The 19238-nt window shown below is 40.7% G+C and overlaps 1 protein-coding gene across 5 annotated transcripts in view; it reads left to right on the top strand.

Annotated features, from left to right (window-relative positions):
• nfia (nuclear factor I/A) overlaps positions 1 to 19238 on the top strand; it is a 109717-nt gene that overhangs the window by 78407 nt on the left and 12072 nt on the right. Inside the window, exons 6-11 of one of the 5 annotated variants that reach the window (XM_060879737.1) lie at positions 1015 to 1142; positions 3156 to 3206; positions 7956 to 8087; positions 14881 to 15044; positions 16715 to 16880; positions 17741 to 17832. In XM_060879737.1, coding sequence (XP_060735720.1) covers positions 1015 to 1142; positions 3156 to 3206; positions 7956 to 8087; positions 14881 to 15044; positions 16715 to 16880; positions 17741 to 17832 — 733 coding nt within the window. Of the gene's footprint in view, positions 1 to 1014; positions 1143 to 3155; positions 3207 to 7955; positions 8088 to 14880; positions 15060 to 16714; positions 16881 to 17740; positions 17833 to 19238 lie in introns of all 5 variants that reach the window. The other 4 variants (XM_060879730.1, XM_060879742.1, XM_060879749.1 and 1 more) reach the window with 4 other exon arrangements.

The raw sequence follows: 19238 nt of genomic DNA, 5'->3' as shown, positions 1-19238 counted from the left end.
ACCGTATAGACATGCAAGAAAGGTGTTGTGTGTGTTTGCTTCCATATGTGATTGCTCTTTATTTACTGCACTACACCAGAGATTTTGTGGCACTGTGCTGTGATGCTGTGCATCAGGTCATTGTTATTAGAAGTCTTTTAACAGTTTAGTCAGGTGTGTTAAAGTAAGTGACCAAATTACACGATTTACATCATCAGCGTTACAGAGGCCATTTATGAGAGTGACATATCATTTGCAGCTGTGCTTGTGGTTGAGAGATGCAGATTTCCTCTGTCCTGATGTCAGCGCAAAACAATGTCATCAACAGTTCAAATGTTTTCACTGCTGGTCCCCTGGTGTAAGATGTTATGACACTCATGACATTATTCTCATGACATTATACAGTACAGTTTGAACGATTCTTTCAGATTCATATTGTTACACCATGACAAAACGACATATTCCACATAATCCACACAGAATGAGAGCCACTGGAGTGAAAAAAAAATCTAGCAAAGATCCTTGTTTTTCTTCAAAACTAAAAAAAAAAATGGAAACACTTGCTAAATGAAAAGCAGACAAGGTTTAGATATATTACATAACCAGAACTATTTTATACAACATTTGTGTAGAATCACAAATAATGCAAAACACAGTAATAAATTGCAATTAATTATTTATTTGTTTATTTAGGTTTGTACCCACTGATGATTAAGCAGAAATTATTTATAAATTAGAACCTTTTTTTTTTAACAAAAAAAAAAGCACATTATAAATTGGGGTGAGGAAATTGTCTGAGTTGTTATGAAATTCATGATAAAAGTATGGATGGCCTTGACTTGATTAATCCTGGTTTGGCTTGGAGGATTAGTTCTGACCTGTATCTGCTGATGCTGTTGGTGGATGTTAGCCAGCTACCATACAAACTTACCATACAGATGACATTAGCATAATTAGAGTGTATCTGAAATAGCTGAAGTCTCATCAGTCTGTTCTTCCATCTCGTTATGTGTGTGTGTGTGTGTTTCTGTGCAGTTCTGCAAAGCGGATTAAGTGCATGGAGGAGGAGGTGGACAGTCCAGGCGAGGAGCCCTACTATCCTGGTCAGGGGCGATCCCCGGGCAGCGGAAGCCAAGCCAGCAGTTGGCATGAAGTAGAGCCAGGTAACCCTCTTCACACACACACACACACACACACACACACACACACACACACACACACACACACACACACACATGCACACACACAAAGCCAACCAAGCTCTTAATGTTGCTCTGCCCTTCTTGTACACGCCATAGTCCAGCAAGATGTACACACATATGCTCACAATCACTCATGTCCACCCACACAAGGCAATGCTAAATAATGAGAGAACATATCCATATATAAATATTCATACATTCATATACTGTATTCTGTATACGTTTGTGTCTATGTGTGTGTATTTGTTTTGGGGTGTGTGGTCTTGCTTATGGGTAGCAGCCACTGTCATATATTATACTGTCTCTAATGTTCCCTTTCTCTATATGTTTCTTTCTCTTTTTAGTAGTATTTGAATATTTTTTTTACATTCTTGTTCTTTCTATTCTTCTCTCTTTTACTTTGGAGTGCCACTTATTCCCATCATCAAAGTGCTAATGTAAAAATAAACAGCCAGCGTTTCTTTATTAACCTTTATTTCCTGTTAAAGAACACATTTTATGATCCAGGGGCAAATCCCTTAGCATCTAGAGGCATCATCATAGACTCTGTCAGTTCAGAGCAAGACAACATACAGTATATGATTTTACTGCTGTTATCAATTCACTCCAAATGTAGGAACAGTGTAGCTCATATCTAGGTGGTTTCAGTAAACCAATAAACTGTTTGTATGCTCCTTAGACAATCATTTTCTACCCATTGGTTTATGTATTACAAACCATAAGTGCTTTGGTCCTGGAATTAAACCACGTTTCCCCCACTGACAAATGCTTCTCGAGCAGTAGGAACGTGTGGAAGTGTTCAGCATTTGGAATATTTGACATCTTGTTAGCAGAAAAAGTGTGAATTATTTGTATTTGCATTTAATTTCACGCCGATAAAATAACAAAGAGTTTTCATTAATATACTGCATTTAACAGTGAACATTGTCCAAATGCTGTGTGTAAACGTGTGTGTTTCTCTGTGTGTGTCTGTGTGTGTGTGTGTGTGTGTCTGTTGTTTGAACCTACTGCAGTGGTGCTAGGTGAAGGACTGTAAATCTGTCCTGACTCTGCTGTCCTCTGTCAAGCTCACTCTGTCTGTCTCTGTCTCTCTGTCTCTGATTTAAACCGCTGTGTATAAGCATATCTCTGCATCATGTGCAGGACTTCCCATCTCACACAGAGGCTGTAACAGACAAGGCCATGCCCAATAAAACCCAACCTTCGGCTGTGACAGAGACCTTAAATTCTCCAGTCACTCAACCGGCAGGGCTGACCTCTACACCGCTCTCTCTGATCTCTCTTTCCTCTTTCTGTCTCTCCTTTGATGAAAATTTATCATTTTCAGAATGCTGGCTAATCGGATTTACCTTCCGTTTATAGCTCCTTTATGTGAGATGGCCCAGTTTTACATTTGAAGCAATTAGAAATCTAGTAAACAACTATGTAACCCTGTTTAATCAGCACTCAAACTGTCTGAAACTCTTAACCTTTACACTGGCAGTTTTTTTGTTACGGATTAAATGGTAAATAAATATTCAGGTGTCAAGCAAAGAGCTACATCTTTGTATTTACGGATTGCTCAGGCAGTTTGAGATCTTCATGAGACTCTTAACGAATGCTTCATTCAAGGCAGGTGCATTTAGGTGGTAAATTAGTTCATTTATGCTGATAAAGACTTTTACCTTTTGATTTCAAAAATGTAGAGTCTGAAACGATTAACTTTTACACAAAATACTAATATGTTTATTATTCAGAAATGGAAAGATGATGGAAAGAACTCTAGGTGTGGAGGTGTGTGTGTGTGTGTGTGTATGTATGTATGTGACCTGAGCAACAGTTCTCCAGGCTTTGTCCAGTCTGGAGGACAACTTGGGTATGTCTGACATAAATAGCTGAACTGCTGAGCTCTCACTCACTCTGCTCTTCTATTCACCCTGCCTCTTTTTTGTTCTTTTCCCCCCCTTTGTTTATTTCCTTCCTTGTCCTTCAAAGCTGGATATAAACTGCGTGGCTCGCTAGCTAGTTCGTTCATCTCAAGACAAGGTAATGCTCCATCATTGTTCTCACAACCCTCCCCATCCCACACACCGCCACCCCCCACCTCTCCCCTCCACCATCCCCCCTCTCTCCCCCTTCACCCCAACCCACTCCTCATTTCCTGTCCCACAGGACCCAGTGTTGTTGTGGTGTACAGTTTGTTGTTGGTGTTTGGGTTTTTATTCTGTCCAGATGATTTCTCCCCATCTCCCTCCCACATTCCTCCAGCCTGATACGACCCTTGCGACCTGTATTTGTGCATGATGTCATTTCCACCATGTCAGTGCATTTGAAATTGTGCATTGAATATGACGTGTCCGTATGTGTTTTGAGATTTGCTTTGGAAAAGTGCCCTGTTTAACACGAGCATGAAGGGCGCGGGAATGGAGAACTGGGAAGACTGTTTTTAATGGCATAATGGGGTTGTCAGATGTGTGTTTGATTCTGGTTTGTGTGTGTGTGCATTTGTGTGCTTGTTTCTGTTTGTTTGTACATACATGTATGATGTTTATGATGTTGTATTCACTGTCTGTTAGAGGTCAAGTGTTAAAATTAGCCCGACCTAATAGAATCCTGAGCTCTGTGGGCACATAGCTGTCATTGCTAGGATTGTCGGTGTTCTGTGATGAACTGACTGTAGTGATGGCAGCCATGTTGACCTACTAAAGACCCCATAAACCCCATAATACACCTCTCTTACTCACTCTCTCACTGATCATGTGTTCAGCGCTATGCCTGGCATTTAGAGGCTTGCTAAGGTTTTCTTTTGATTCCCGATATGGCTGTTTGTTGTCCAAGGTTTGTTGGACAACTGTAGTAGCTATATACTGTATAGACTATATTAGAAAATACTTAACTAGGTGTTGTGAAGTTTAAGGGACATGTTGGTGGGGACTCAGTGAGAAGACCATGGTGCTGTGGCATGCTGATGAGGGTGAAGTCACTCAATGTTGCTTGTCTGTTTGCCGCTGACTGATGTGCTGAGGGATGGAAGCGCTGGACACACTGCATCTACAATCACTCCTTTGTTCATACACACCCTGTCAATTTGTCAGAGAGAGAGAGAGAGAGAGAGAGAGAGAGAGAGAGAGAGAGAGAGAGAGAGAGAGAGAGAGAGAGAGAGAAGCAGGCGGGAAGCAGTGCTGGGCACGTAATAACGTCTCGGAACAAAAAATGCTGAGTGAGGCCAAGCTTTGATTCTATCTGACAGAACCTTTACCAGTGTTCATTACTCACAGACTTACTGACTTCAGGCCTCCTTCAAAGCATCCACACAGTAACACACACAAAACCCCTCTCAAACCTGCTCACTAACCCACAGTGTTTGTTCTGTTATCTTTCTCCGATTAGTGTTACTCTTGACTCGCTCTTTACATACTCCTCTTTTTTTTTTTTTTTTTTTTTTACTTTTTATTAGTCTCCCTCAGTCTGTCCGTCTTCCAGCCTTATATACTTCACCTTGTTGGAGAAAGAAAACAGTGAAGTGGCAGTTTTTGCAGCCTGGTTGTTTTTTTTTTCTGTGATGTGTGTTTCTTTAGCTTTGTTTGCTAGCCGTCCTGTAAAAATGAGCATGTTTGTGTGGTGGAGTGTTTTTGTGTAGTCTGACTCACATGCCGTAACCAAACAATATGCTTGCAGATTTAACACGCTCCATGTTCTAGACGATGGAACGATGTTACTTCCAGAAAACAAATTGATAATAATAAAAAAAGTCTCTTTTTCTAGTCTCTCCTTGTTAAATATTTTCTATTCGATCAGATATAAAGTCAGATATTTAAAATGTGCCCCTGCTTTTCATGATATCATGAGACATGTTTATCACAAGACCTTTAAGTTTAGTGATATGACAAATTGATTACTTGATTGAAGTTCAATGATCTATTCATTTCACATTCCTGGAAAGCAGGAAAAAAAGACATTTTGTTGCTCTAAATTTCATCTCAATCCCTGTTGAAGAAAAGTTGCCGCACCCTCATCATAACTGTCGTTAGCGTCATAAATCTTTATTGATGTATGACAGCAGTTCAAAATGCACTCGTACTCCTGTGTTTAAGTGTATGTAGCAGTTAGATGTTGCCATTAATCATGTTGTGTTGTTAAATGAAAGGAATAGATGGTGCGGTTTAGCTGAAGGTCACTACAGAGCACAGCTTTATCTCAGCACACTTCTTTGATCTTGCACAGCATGGGATCACTGTATTCTGTGTGTGTGTGTGTGTGTGTGTGTGTGTGTTTAAAAATGTGCTGATCCCTGCTTGGTCCAAATTCCTTTCTTTCTGTCCCTGTGTTCATATATCAGTTCATCTCTTTCACTATGTCTCTGCATCCTTTCTGTCTCACCGTGTTAGCAGGTGTGGTTGGGACTGTGGCTTCGAGGGGAATGTAGCATATGGGGCTGTACTGCTGGGTTGTTAGGTTGTGTGTATGTGTGTGTGTGTGTGTGAGTGTGACGGAAGAGGGCATGATGGGGTGAGTAAAATAGCCTGATGATTAGGTGCATAAATTTTACATTTTCCTCTGTAATTATGTGTCTGTGGGTGTCGTGGTGACACAGTGGGTAGCGCTGCTGCTTTCTAGCTCCAGGATTCTCAGTTTGGTCCTGAGCTTGGGTTACAGTGTGTCTGGGGTTGCTGCGTATGTGCCGTGTGGGTTTTCTCTGGTTTCCTCCCACCTCTTAAAAACATGCCAGTAGGTGGTTTGGCTATGTTAAATTGCCCCTAGATGTGAATGTGTGTCCTGTAGCGGACTGGCATCCTATCCAGAGTGTATTACCACCTCACACCAAGAGTTCCTCCAGATCCACCATGAGCCTGACTCGGATCAAGCGAATGAATAAATGATGTGTGTGTGTTAAATAGTGAGAATAAAATACCATCAGAACCCAGCATTTTAATACACATTTTTCTATAATATAAAATAATGATAGTGCTTCTCCATACACAGAATATTACACTGCTCCACATGGGACTAGAGTATGTTACTCATTATGGCTGGTAACACTGATCGACAAACAGCGGTTGGGTGAAAACATTTAGCTTTTTCTGGATTCTTTCTTCCTAGATACAAATCTTCTTGTACCTCTTTCTCCTTGTCTTTTCTTTTTCTGCGCTTAAAGTGCACTGCCTATCTGAAGTGCACTGCTTTTCTTTAAAAGTTTTTATGCACCCTGAACGTAAGGCAGAAAGTATTCCCGTTTAACCAGCAGTTAAGAAATGTGAGCCTGTATGTCCATGTGCTCTCATGGTATTACACCATTTAATAAGCTCACACGCTAATTGTGTCCAGTGCCACATTCTATATTCTCAGTTTGCATTGCAGGTGTTTAGCTTGCAGTAGGTTCATCCTTATTGGTGACTGTTTGGAATCTCAGAATGAGGGGATAATAAAGCAATAATAGGGGGATAATAAAGCAACATCATGTATGTGGCTCTGAACCGTTGCTCTTATTTAACTCCTGCTATGCCAGAGTTTCCAGAGGCAGTGTGAATACGAAGATGATACCGTGCACTTCGCTGCTCTCTCTGTCCTCTTAATGGAACACTTCAGCAGAAAGAAGATGCATGCAATTTGCCTCTTATCAGAAATAAATTCAAAGGGTTACACTAAAGGTACAATAGTCTGAGACGTTATCATTGTCTAAATTACAGTTCTCTTACTCGCCTCAAAAAATACCTTTTGGCTCAGTAATCAGTAAATAAATCTGTATTAAACGTGTATATAATTAGAAAAACTTTGGAGCACATCTCTGATTTTCATCTTTGACGATGTTGATCCAGGCAGGTGGAAATACATTTGGGGTAAAATGTGTGACTTTTATTTTTTTTTGGCTGAACTTCTGTTTGGCTCAAACTTTCTCTGCACATCACTGTTATGACACATTCCTGCTGTTCGCCCTTATAACACATAGCCATTTTACAATATATTAATGAAATCCATTGTGAGTTTTCTCTTTTAGTTACCCAATAATAATAATAATAATAATAATAATAATAATAATAATAATAATAATAACACGTGGAGAAAGAAATGTATAATATAAATAATAATTAAAAATAGATTTACAGTATAAAAAATGACTATATTTAGGTTGGGAAGAAAAACTTGAATTTATACTGGTGTAGAAAATGGATGTACATGATTGCTGTAACCATATTTGCTCCACACACCATCAGGTCAAACATTTGAAAAAACTTCAACAATCCTGAGGACATGGTGGAAAATTTCAATTCAGCTTAACTGAATCATTTTTAAACAGCATGACTCTAGTCATATCAGTGCTGAACAAATCGGATCAGATCAGAAATTAATCAGTGTCTAAGTAAATCAATTTGTTACTCGTTTAACTGAATCAGTTTTTTTTTTATTGTATTGTGATATGAATGTTACTGTACATGCATTACATAATGTTAGAGAGTCTGAATAAAACTATTAAGCAAACCCTTTATATTGCTATAGCACCCATATAATATACTACTACATTATAGCTATATATTAAAAACACCCCATTGTTAAAATAAGCCAAAAGAAAGTTGAATTGAAATGATCAGGCTCTGGTAGGAAAGTTCCTCCTAAATGGTTATGTCACTCATGTGCTGTAGGTTCTACCTCCTTTGCCACTTTCTTATCCTCCTGCTACCTCCCCGCTACACACACATGAACACTGCAGCCCTCTGTGCCATCCTCTCAGCTGTGCACCAGCCTTTGTCTTCATTCCATTGCCTTATTAAAACTGCACTTGTCAATCATTCTTGCCAGGAATGCCATCGCCCACCACATTAAAGAAGTCAGAGAAGTCTGGTTTCAGCAGCCTCGTGCCTTCGCAGAGCTCCTCCTCCCCCCGAACGGCATTCACACACCATCATCGAGCAGTCATTACAGGACCCAGAGGTGAGGTCCAAAATCCCCAACCCCCCCTCTTCTCCTCCAAACCCTACCAGCACCACCTTGAGACCCCTGCAGAGCCCCTAAACACACCCAGCAACACCCCTTTCTGCTCCTTCCTCTGCTCCTCCATACCTCCTTTTCCCAGGGTGAACCTTCCCGTTGCAGGGTAGTCAAGTGGGAAACCCTCGTCTGTGTGCAAAATCACGGCTGGAGCAAGTAGAGACACTTTGCTTACAAGTCTAATCAATCTTGTAGCACAGGTGTAGATCTAAACATCAGGAATCAAATCTTGAAATTTAAACTTCTTCATGATTTAGTCATTAAGTCTATATTTTACACTACTTCAGATAGAGTGAACATTAGGAGTGGTGCTACACTATGCATCCACATAGGGAGCAATTTTAAATCATACACGTTTACATTTAAACTTTCATACTCCACAGTATTTTTTTCAATGTAGTCCTCTCCAACAGAAAGGCTGAACTCTAAAGCTTTCCTGTCCACTACAGGAGTGCTTTTTAAAGTCTGTGGGGACGACTGAGACCTGTGAAGTATAGCCAAGTACTCAATTATATAGTTGCAGTCCTGTTTGTCTGGTCGTGTGAATTGAACGGGTTTAATCCATACCTCAAAACACAAAAACTATGTGACTTAAAATGAATGCCATTGTTTACCAAATATGTTCTGTCAGTGGAACAGAAATCACACATTAACCACTGTACTACTATATATGCTCAGTACATATGGTACAATGTAGTCATTTTGTAGAAGCAACAGATCGCACTCCATGCTAGCAATTTGAAATTCAGCCACAGAAATAAAATAGCAATTCCAAAAATTGACTATCGAAAACCTTTTTAAGACGTTTCACATTTAATATCACATACAGGATGCTTTGAGGAATATATGAAAATAAACTGTGGCATTTCAAATTCAAATTTTATCATGCACGGTACACCCATGCAGTGAAATGCTTTATGCTGCTGCCTTTTGTTGTTTAAATAACCAAATATAAAAATAGACAAAATTGCAATTACTATTAAAATGAAACAAAAAAAATAAAGATATAAAGTGGAATTTGCGATGCAATAAAATGAGACCAGCTGGACAGGGGAAAAAAAAAAGAAAAGAAACATATAGCGTATGAATAGAACTTCTGATATGTTGATATAAATGAAATGAAAACGAATATGTATAGTATAGCTGTTAAGTGCAAAATGTGTGCAATATGTGTGCAGTTTATTGGGCAGTTTTGAAAAGTCCAGGCTTTAGGTGTTGAGTGATTCACATTGTTGTAACCCACATGCACTGTGTACCAGTGATCCATCAATACACTGAAAAGAAAAGCTACAAGGACCACCCCTAGCTTGTTATTCTTTTTTCCCACAAGTATTTCAATCTCATAACTGTAGTGTTGAGAAGATGTGAACAATAGAGGTGGATAATCAGCCAGAGAGGATATTTAGGGTAAAGCTTTAAGGGTCGATTACCATTGTTTTGGATATGATTGTTACGTTTGGAGTAAAACACTTAGGAGCTTGCTGTTGTTGGACAATAATTAATGATGGGCTGTTATGATGTGTGAAGAAGAGTCGACTATTTTCTAATAATCCAACATCCCGGTGTTTTATTCCATTTATTCCACAGCACCATGACAACACTCCCTTTTTTATTTCATTCATAGCATTTTTTTATTTATTCCATTTAATGTTCTGGAATGGCAGCAAAACAAGTTCCTTTTTATTACGTCGATTATAGCAGCTATAAAAAGCCATTCCTTTACCAGCCTCTCTTTTATTTCTTTCTCTTGGAGTTAATAAGACAAACGTAAATGCAGCTTGTCACGATACTGAGAAACCGCAAAGTGCAAAATCCTCCGAAATCACTGGATTCCTTCCAAAAGTGCTAACTAACATCTCCGCACAATTACAGACGTTTCTTAATACGGTCATGTGGAGTGTCCTCAAAACAAATCAGTGTGTAAGTTATTACAGGATCAATGGCAAATTAGAATGAGAGCAATGATAAAAACCTGTTCAAACTGCCGTTAGAGAAAATGAATCAACACCATCTGACAATCAGAATCCGTGGTATAAAGTGATAAATAACTTCTTGAACATCTGTCAGTGGATCGATGTTCAGTTGAGGCTTGTGTCATTTCTCATAATCATTGTTCAGACCTTTGCTGTAAGGACAAGGAGATTCCTTATAATGGGAGTATTAAGTACAGATAATTCTCCAAAATCTTAAACCTAGGTTGAACTAAACATAGCCTTTGTTTAGTTATTTATCCTGACAAATTCACCCCTAAGAAATACTCATAAATGTCAGTCAGCTTTCCTCTGTGAGTCTTGTCCATCAGCTGCACAAACACCGAATCACTGTATTCTAGTATTCTATCTCTTTTTTTTTTGGTTTGTCTTACTATACTTTATACTATTTTAGAAACAAAAATGTTGTAGATGATTTAGTAAGAAATTGCCCACGTTTTTAAAGTAGTTCCCTTAAGGGCTCATGAATCTGCAATTAATTTAAAGCAAGCTAGATGCAATTTCTCAGTCCTAGTCAGAGAAAAGGCATGCAGGGAAAACCTGGTGAGGTTTATGTGGTCAGGCTCACTAGCAGGGCATTTCAAATCTCAGCCAAAATAACCTCAGCGTTTTATGTTTCGACCCATTATAGAATATTTAAAACCATCTAAATCTGTCCTCCCTTTCAGTTATCCATGTGACTTCATAAGACTCGCTCTCGCCTCCTCTCTGATGTTATTCAAACGCCACAGCCAGCGCAGCAAGGACCTGTTGCTAACGCAGCAACAATATAATAGTCCGCTTTTTTATTTATCACCACGGTTATTATTTTAATAATCCACCAAAGTGTATATCTTCTTCAAGATAAGTTGCCAGCAAAAGAGGGAGAGTTGTGAAGAAAGAGGGCTAGAGGTGTGGGGGGGGGATCAGTGAACCAACACGATTTGCAAAGTGGAACTAATCCCGAGCCTTTCTTTATTCAGCGCGAAGCCCTCATGCAGGCGCCGTCACAATGGCAACAGAGGAGCCGCTCTCGAGCAGCTGCCCGATTCGGCCTTCTTTTTCAGCGCGTCATTATCATTTCCATATTTGCTCTCTCAGATATATGTCAGATGGACCCCCCTCAGATTAGTATCGGGGCCACCCACTACTTCAGCACCAGGGTTTGACTGATCATGGAGCGAGAGAAGAGAACGTGAGAATCTCATTACTACAATAAAGCAGTAGAGAAAAATACAGAATTATGTGTTGAATAACTCAAAAGATTACTGTACAGGATGATGTTATTGCTTTGGCCTCTAAATAATAGAGTTAAAGTCACCTACATGGTTTTCTGAAGACTCATCATCTTTAACCTTTAATGTCTTTTACAGAGAGTCTCAGGCACTCTCTCTCTCTCTCTCTCTCTCTCTCTCTGTCTCTCTCTGTCTCTCTCTCTCTCTCTCTCTCTCTCTCTCTCTCTCTCTCTCTCTCTCTCTCTGTGTGTGTGTGACAGACCATCCCTGTTTCAGGCTTCATTAGGCCTCTCAACATGGAGGCGCCACACTCCTGATGAAACTCCTGCTGGCCAGTAAAGCTAAAAGGCGGGGAAGCGAAAGCCTCGTCTCAGACTCAGTCTCCTCTCCCAGTGCATCCTCCTGCTCTCCTAGTGTTTCCTTGTCTTTAAGGCTTTATTAGCCCTCTCATAGCGCTATTCTGTCACTATCCTTATCCCACCCCTCCTGCAAAACGTCTGCATTCTCACAGCCTTCTTTCAACATGAGAACGGGGTTTTCCCTTTCTGGTCACAGTGGGAAGCTCTATCTGCTCTGGGGCGTCACCAAGACTATCAAGAAAAGCTTGAAAAGCCTATGTGGAATTATTCAGCCTGGCCACCCCAGCCAACAAGAAACATGGTCAGAATATGTTTACTTGTGAATTTGTTCAAATATCCATCATTAACTGAACAAGGCTATGACATGTGAGCAAGCCATTTGAGTAATTGGTAATCGTTCCAGAACACTTAGAATCCATCGGCGGATGGAAAAAAATGTATTTTTTTCTTTGGCACGCTAATTGACTAAGACCATTTGCATAATTGACACAGGAGGTCTTTTGGATCGTTTGGCTCCCCTTGGCGTTAGCTGGTGAGCGGCCAGTAACGCGACCTCAGAGGCTGTAGTGAGAATTTCAGAGATTTACAAAACGCTCAAGAATCTGTCAGGCTCTATCCAGTGAAGATTGAAATTACAGAGCAGGTAAGGCAGCCCGTAACCTCAGAAAGGTGAACGTTTTGACGGATTGTTTTGTTTGGCCGAGAGAAATGACTATAAACCGATCCAGTCTCGACATGTTGCCTCCAGATAAATGCAGCGCTGCCAATTGGACCCACTTCTTAGAATAATGGAAGGGGAACCATATGCTGCTCGACGGTTTCATTAAGTTAACAGTTGGATTATAGATTGTGCTGGTGAAAAAGGCTGCTTAATGCAGCTTCTTGTCATTTTGGCCTGGCTTTGTTGTACCTGTCCTGTCTCTATACAGCATGTTGTGAATTAAGAAACATTTAATAACGGAGGAAGAAATTTCATATAAGGATCAATGTGTGGTTTGTGTTTATGTTGCTTTTGTGTGTGTGTTTGTGTGTGCGTGTGTGTGTGTGTGTGTGTGTGTGTGTGCGTCTGTGTGTGCAGGCAGAATCTGACTCAGCCATTAGGAAGGGTGTATCTTGCAGGTCATTCGGTGTGTGTTTCCTGCAGCAGGCACTGCAGTGTTGCCTCAGCATGCAGAACTAATTCAATAAAGAATAGGATGTGTTTGTGTGTTTGTGGTTCTTCCTGTCTCTCCTTTCCCTCCTCACTCAAATAAGTTTGCATTCCTTTTCCCGGATGAGAATAACACAGAGTCACAAAAGTGAGAGGAAGAATGAAATGCAGCATCACCTAAGATGAGGAAGGGCAGGAAAAAAAGCAAATCCATTCTATTATTACTGTAAATACAATGGCTACACCGCAGCCCAAGCATCCAGAGTTCCCAGTCACCCCCTATTGACAGAACCATAAATCATGGCCTAAGCTAAGTGAATTACTGCAGCAGGGAGCTGTGGCTTTAACAATGTTTATATAGTATCAGCTTACCATCTCCACTGCAAGAGAGAGAGGGCGATAGAGAGGGAGAAGGAGAGAGAGGGCAGGGAGGACAGAGGAGAGATTGGAAAAGGGAGAGAGTGCAGAGTCTTATTAACTTCGATGCAATACATCATGGGCTTAAAGAGGCAGCACAGCACACGTCCCAGGCTTTATACTAATAACCAATAACCGAATATTACCTCTATTAAGAGCCGGCTAATTAGATTGTGCCTGTTACAATTAAATACTCGATAAGCCTTGATCCATTAAAGGCCTGTCAGTCCCGACACGTTACAAAGTGGCCATCTATAAAGGTGTACGAGCGCACACAGTCCTCTCTGTCATCCGTCTATAATAGTTACACTTATGTTTCTGTTGTAATTAGCTTTACCAGCAGTAACTAAACATACAGTACATATCAGGCGCTCATTAGCTGACAGAAGGCACACTCCTGCCAGAAAGTAAACTCCCCCCCACTACTTTTCACACTATATTTCTATAACTCTATTTTTCCTATTTTAACATAGCTATGCATGTAACATAGCTATGTCTGTTCGAAGGTGGCATCGATGAGCTTCAACATGTTGAGTAACAAGCTAAGCTGCTGTTAACGCCCTTAAGAAGTTGACTATTTTCATGTTTATTTCTTTTATACCACAGTCACTTGCCAACTCTAATATTTAGACCGCATAGACCTTCGTCTTGAAGTTTGGCTATTTCAGTTATAGCTGTACCAATGGCTATATCTAGAAGGATAACAGTACTGAGACTGGAAACTCCTTCAAAATGTGAAGTACAGTGAATGTCTCTGACAGAAACCTTAACTACATATCAGCAATTACACATCTATTAAATCCGTTTATGTAGATTGTCTGTCATACACGAGTTTCCTGTGTTTTGAAAGACGCTTATACGTGACGTGTCTCATCACTCAACACTTTGTTTGTAATCCTTTAATTGAAATGTGTCCTAGTTTAGCTTTTTTTTTTAGGAACATGCTGTAGTTCTGTATAGAGAAGTCACTTCTAGCAGTTATGGAATGCCTTGATGTTGCTAACACAGAACGCAACAGACGCTTGAGGTGTGATGTGGAAATGCGATGAGTGTCAGTTATTTGTGAAGTTGTGACGGTTGTGGCATGACCGCAAGAGGTTTGCTGGTGTATGTCTTCTCAGCGCTGGAAGAAACACACAGTAGTTAGCATTCTCCAGGGGTTCTGTTCATATGTGTGTTGAATTAGCTGTGTTGATATTCGAAGTGCTGTCGACATAAATTATGTATTTGCGAGGAGCGTCTCGTCATCGTCAAGAGCAGGTGCATGAAGTGCTCGTGTGTTCTGTGAGTTGTCACTGGCTCAACGGGGTGTGCAAATATTGATCCGTGTTTGTGTATAACAGCAGCTTCTCAGTATGTCACCTCATATCTGTGTGTGTGCTCATATGTTTGTGTGTGTGTCCATGTGCATGTATTCTGATCCTTCTGTGGTCTCACGTTCCATAGTGTGTACACCTGCAACCTTTACCTCAGAGATTTATACCCAGTGGATCTGTCCTCTGTTCTTACCCTCCTCTTCCTTCCCCCATTCCTAACTGAACATCTATCTCTCTTGCTTTCTCTCTCTCTCTCTCTCTCTCTCTCTCTCTCTCTCTCTCTCTACAGCGAGTCCTCACGCGACGCCGTCAAGTCTTCATTTCCCGACGTCTCCGATCATCCAGCAGCCCGGCTCCTACTTCTCTCACCCTGCCATCCGCTACCACCCACAGGAGACGCTCAAGGAGTTTGTCCAACTTGTTTGCCCTGACAGTGGTCAGCAAGCTGGACAGGTGGGCTTCCTGAACGTAAGGAGCATTTTACATCCATACAGACTCACCTGTGTGTCTACACGGCTTCCATATGCATACCAGTCCTTTCTGGCTGTTGGTTTTTGTCCTCAGATTTTATACAAGCAGCAAATGCACACTGTTTCTGTATAAACACTGAATAAGTATTCCGCAAGAATAAAAAAGATTTCAGCAACAAAATCATTCTGCACCGTTATGCATATGGTCAGTGAAATAAAAACATTCTCCCGTCACGTATTGCTCAATTTCACACAGTTAAACTTCTAGAACACATAAACACACCAACAACAGAAAGATGATTGAAAAATGATTAAACAATACATTAGAGCCAAAAAAGACTGCAACTATATTTCTATTCATTTTTATTGTGTTATTTTATGTTGTTAAACAGTAAAAAATAAAATACAGGCGTTTTACATTCTTTTAATGCTGCTATTGTACAAAGTGTAGTGTAAGTCATGTGTATGATCTTATGAGTGTACTGTATGTGTGAAGGCGGTTGAGCTCAGAGACTCTGCAGTGAGGGCTGACTTGCTGGAAACAGTCTTGACTGAGTGTCTGCAGATGGATAGTTGATATATTTGCGTCTAGACACCGAATCAATACGGAGCACGGATGCCTGCACAGCGCACTTCATTTACACTTTCTGACTGAAATGTGTCCCTGCATGGAAGAGTGTGTGATCACACACACACACACACACACACACACACACACACACACACACACACACACACACACACACACAGCAAAGTCTCTAAGGATTCAATTCACAAAGTATCACAGTATCACACAATAGTCTGCAATTGAGCACTGATGATATACAGGGTGGGTGGATGTGTCGTCCTCCTCTCTGTGAGCTTTTAATATTATTATTATTATTATTATTATTATTATTATTATTTTATAAAATGGCTTGAGGGCAAAGCATACAGTGATTGACATGTCAAACTTAATTAGCAATGATTGTGTAATGTGTAAGCCATTTGTTACACATTTTAATTAATAATTAATGTACTAATTAATCACAAATCACTTATTTGCATTTTTTTTTAAATTAACACAATTATCCTTTCTATTCGCCAGTCAGTGACATCTCCCGATTTGTCAATTATGTAGAATTATCCCTTAATTAAAGGAGAGTCACCAAAGCCCTTGAGACACCTGAAGCTGATCTATAGTGACGTGCCTGGTGTTGTCTGACACATCCTTTCGGTGTGTGTGGATGGTGGGTGTGTGCAGTGATAAATCTAGTCCCCGTGTGAAAATGACCTGGCGTGGCCCTGACTGTGGGGAAGAGGAAGCGTGCTGCTTTGGTAATAGATTATAGACGCCAAAGTGCGCAGAGCAGCAGAATTCTTTATGACCAAGAGCGGTGGAAAATTGCTGAGCACTGTCTCACCGATGCTTCTGACGTACACACACACACACACACACACACACACACACACACAGGCACACACACAAACACATGGGGTGCATTAAATTTGTGGTTTGTGCATAGGATTAAGACTTTGTTGTCATGCCCGCTGGACTGGGATGTGTGTGTGTGTGTGTGTGTGTGTGTGTCTAGGCTGACGGGTATATAACCCAAGAGGTACGAGTTGGTTGTCATGTGTTTTTGATTTCTTCTCTCGTTTTTATTCTCACAGCCCAATGGCAGCAGTCAAGGGAAAGTTCACAATCCATTCTTGCCCACGCCCATGTTGCCCCCACCACCGCCCCCGCCCATGGCGCGACCTGTGCCACTGCCCGTGCCAGACTCCAAACCTCCCTCCACTACGGCTGAGGGAGGGGGCACCTCGCCCACCTCGCCAAGTAAGTTACTCACCTAGAGGTGCAGGGACTGTGATGTGAAGAGTCTGACTCCTCTCAATACTCCTACAACCTGCTATATCACATCAGAAGGGATGTCCGTTATCTTGGTCCCACTGAAGTTTTTTACACAACAGCAGCAGCAGTTTTTATGTCACTGTAAAGGTGAACAAAAGTGGTGTCAACAAACTCCACTTCCTGCTACACTGCAATGCAGTGATCATTTTTTTTACAAGCAAAATGACCTTTAGCCATGAATATACTGTTTATCATTTATTAACCTACCTACACATGTAATAATAAATAAATATGACTGCGGAGGATACAACAGCTCTGTCTTGTTAACAAATCTTGATTTGAAAAGAAAATGAAACAGAAATCATGCAGAATAAGTGCATACAAGTATAGAAATAACCTGAGTAGTAACCAAGGGTTCAGTTAATTTTTTTTTTGCTGTCATCATAAAGCCTATTGAGAAGAAAAAAAATCTAATTGTAAGTATTGAAAGTAAATGAATGCTTTAAGTGTTAAATGTGACATGTACGGCCCTAAAGGGTTAAAGATTATATGTAAAGGGGTTTGTGCTACTGTAGTGTGTGTGTGTGTGTGTGTGTGTGTCTAAAAGTATCCCTTACAGTATGTCAGTGATGCTCTGAATCATGTGCTGTATGTGTTAAAGCCCTGCAGCAGCACTATCCTAACTTCACCCAGATTCCAGGCCCTCAGCAGTAACTGCTTTGGTATTGATGTTCTCTCTCTCTCTCTCTCTCTCTCTCCCTCTCTCTCTCTCTCTCTCTCTCTCTCTCTCTCTCTCTCTCTCTCTTGCTCTGCATGTGTGTGCACGTGTGTGTGTTTTCCCCCAGCCTACTCCACACCGAGCACGTCCCCCGCCCAGCGCTTTGTCAGTGTGGGCCCCAGAGACCCCAGCTTTGTAAATATCCCTCAGCAGCCTCAGGTGGGTTCACACACACACACACACACACACACACACATTTTACGCAAGCAAAATTCTCACTCTGCACGCTGCACGTAGTGTTAAACGGTATGGTGAGATTTCGCAGATTGTGTAGCATCTTGTCTACAGTTGAATCCTTCCTTTCTGTGCTATAGAGTTAATTTAATTAATTAATTAATTAATTTAATTAACTCTATCTCAATTTACAGTACTTCAAAAAAAATTTACACACATAGACTGGTACAGAAAAAATGTCCTGAGAAAACATTTGTAGAGCTATAAATCATACTAAATTATGCATATCAGATGATCTTAGCTACATGTTGAATTAAATCATGAGCTTCCTATTAATTCATGGTTAATGTCCTTCATATTGAAATGGCATATTACTTACTTAATCATGTAGCAGAGGACCTAACTGAGGCCAGTCTGAATAAAATGATCAAAGAATTTTGGACAATGTTTCATAAATTGTTAAACGCAGGAATAATAACCGTTAAAAACTAAAGCTAGCTGTGTTATCCATTGCTAGGACTCGCTGACTCTGAGGTTGACACTAAATGTTACTCCTTTCCTGTGTTTCAATTTAATTCAGATTGTATGTGCAGATTGTCTGCGTAGTTCCTTTCAACACATGATTGTGAATCCGCAATCGAATTATCATGGAATCGTTCTTCAGAATTTGTGGTTATTATTTCATTCGTTTTCATACTTGCAGCTCAGCTATGCTTCCTCATCGCTCTCATGTAGTTCTGTCCTGTATAAACAGTGCAGCTCTTGTCTTCTGTTGCCCTTCAGAGCTGTTGAAACCTTCCTTAATGCATCTGTGTTTAAAATGGTGGAGCTTTTATGAACAGCCTGCCCTACATTTGCAGCCAGCACACTTAGTTTAGGGAGCACTAACTGGGTGTGTGACCAGGTTTTACTCACTGATGGACCAAAATCCTTCAGGAGCCATGATGGAGCAGTATGTATGAGGTTGGAGCCCATAGGGAACATTTGTGTTTGTCCACAAGGATAGGAATATCTGTCCTGTTTTGATCTTCTGGGAACGCTTTACTGATTCCCACATAGAACACTGCAGCTTTTATTTAACGAACTAAAATCACTTAAGGTTTAGGTGCAGCATAGAATTAGTAAGATGCTGTAAAACTTATGTCAGTAATTTCTCCTAAAACAAAGAATTTAAATGCCTGCATGTGTGTGTGTGCCTGCGTGTGCGTGTGTCTATGTGTGTGTGCCTGAGTACGTGTGTGTGAGTGTGTGTCTATGTGTGTGTGGCTGCGTATTGTGTCTGTGCATGCACGTGTGTGTGCGTGTGAATGCGGGTGCGTTTGTATGTCTATGTATGTATGCGTGTGTGTGCGTGCGTGTTTTTGTGTGAATGCGTGTGTGTGTGCGTGTGA

Source organism: Tachysurus vachellii, chromosome 1, assembly GCF_030014155.1.
Source record: "Tachysurus vachellii isolate PV-2020 chromosome 1, HZAU_Pvac_v1, whole genome shotgun sequence".
NCBI lineage: Eukaryota > Metazoa > Chordata > Actinopteri > Siluriformes > Bagridae > Tachysurus > Tachysurus vachellii.
This window is presented reverse-complemented; position numbering and strand designations above follow the sequence as displayed.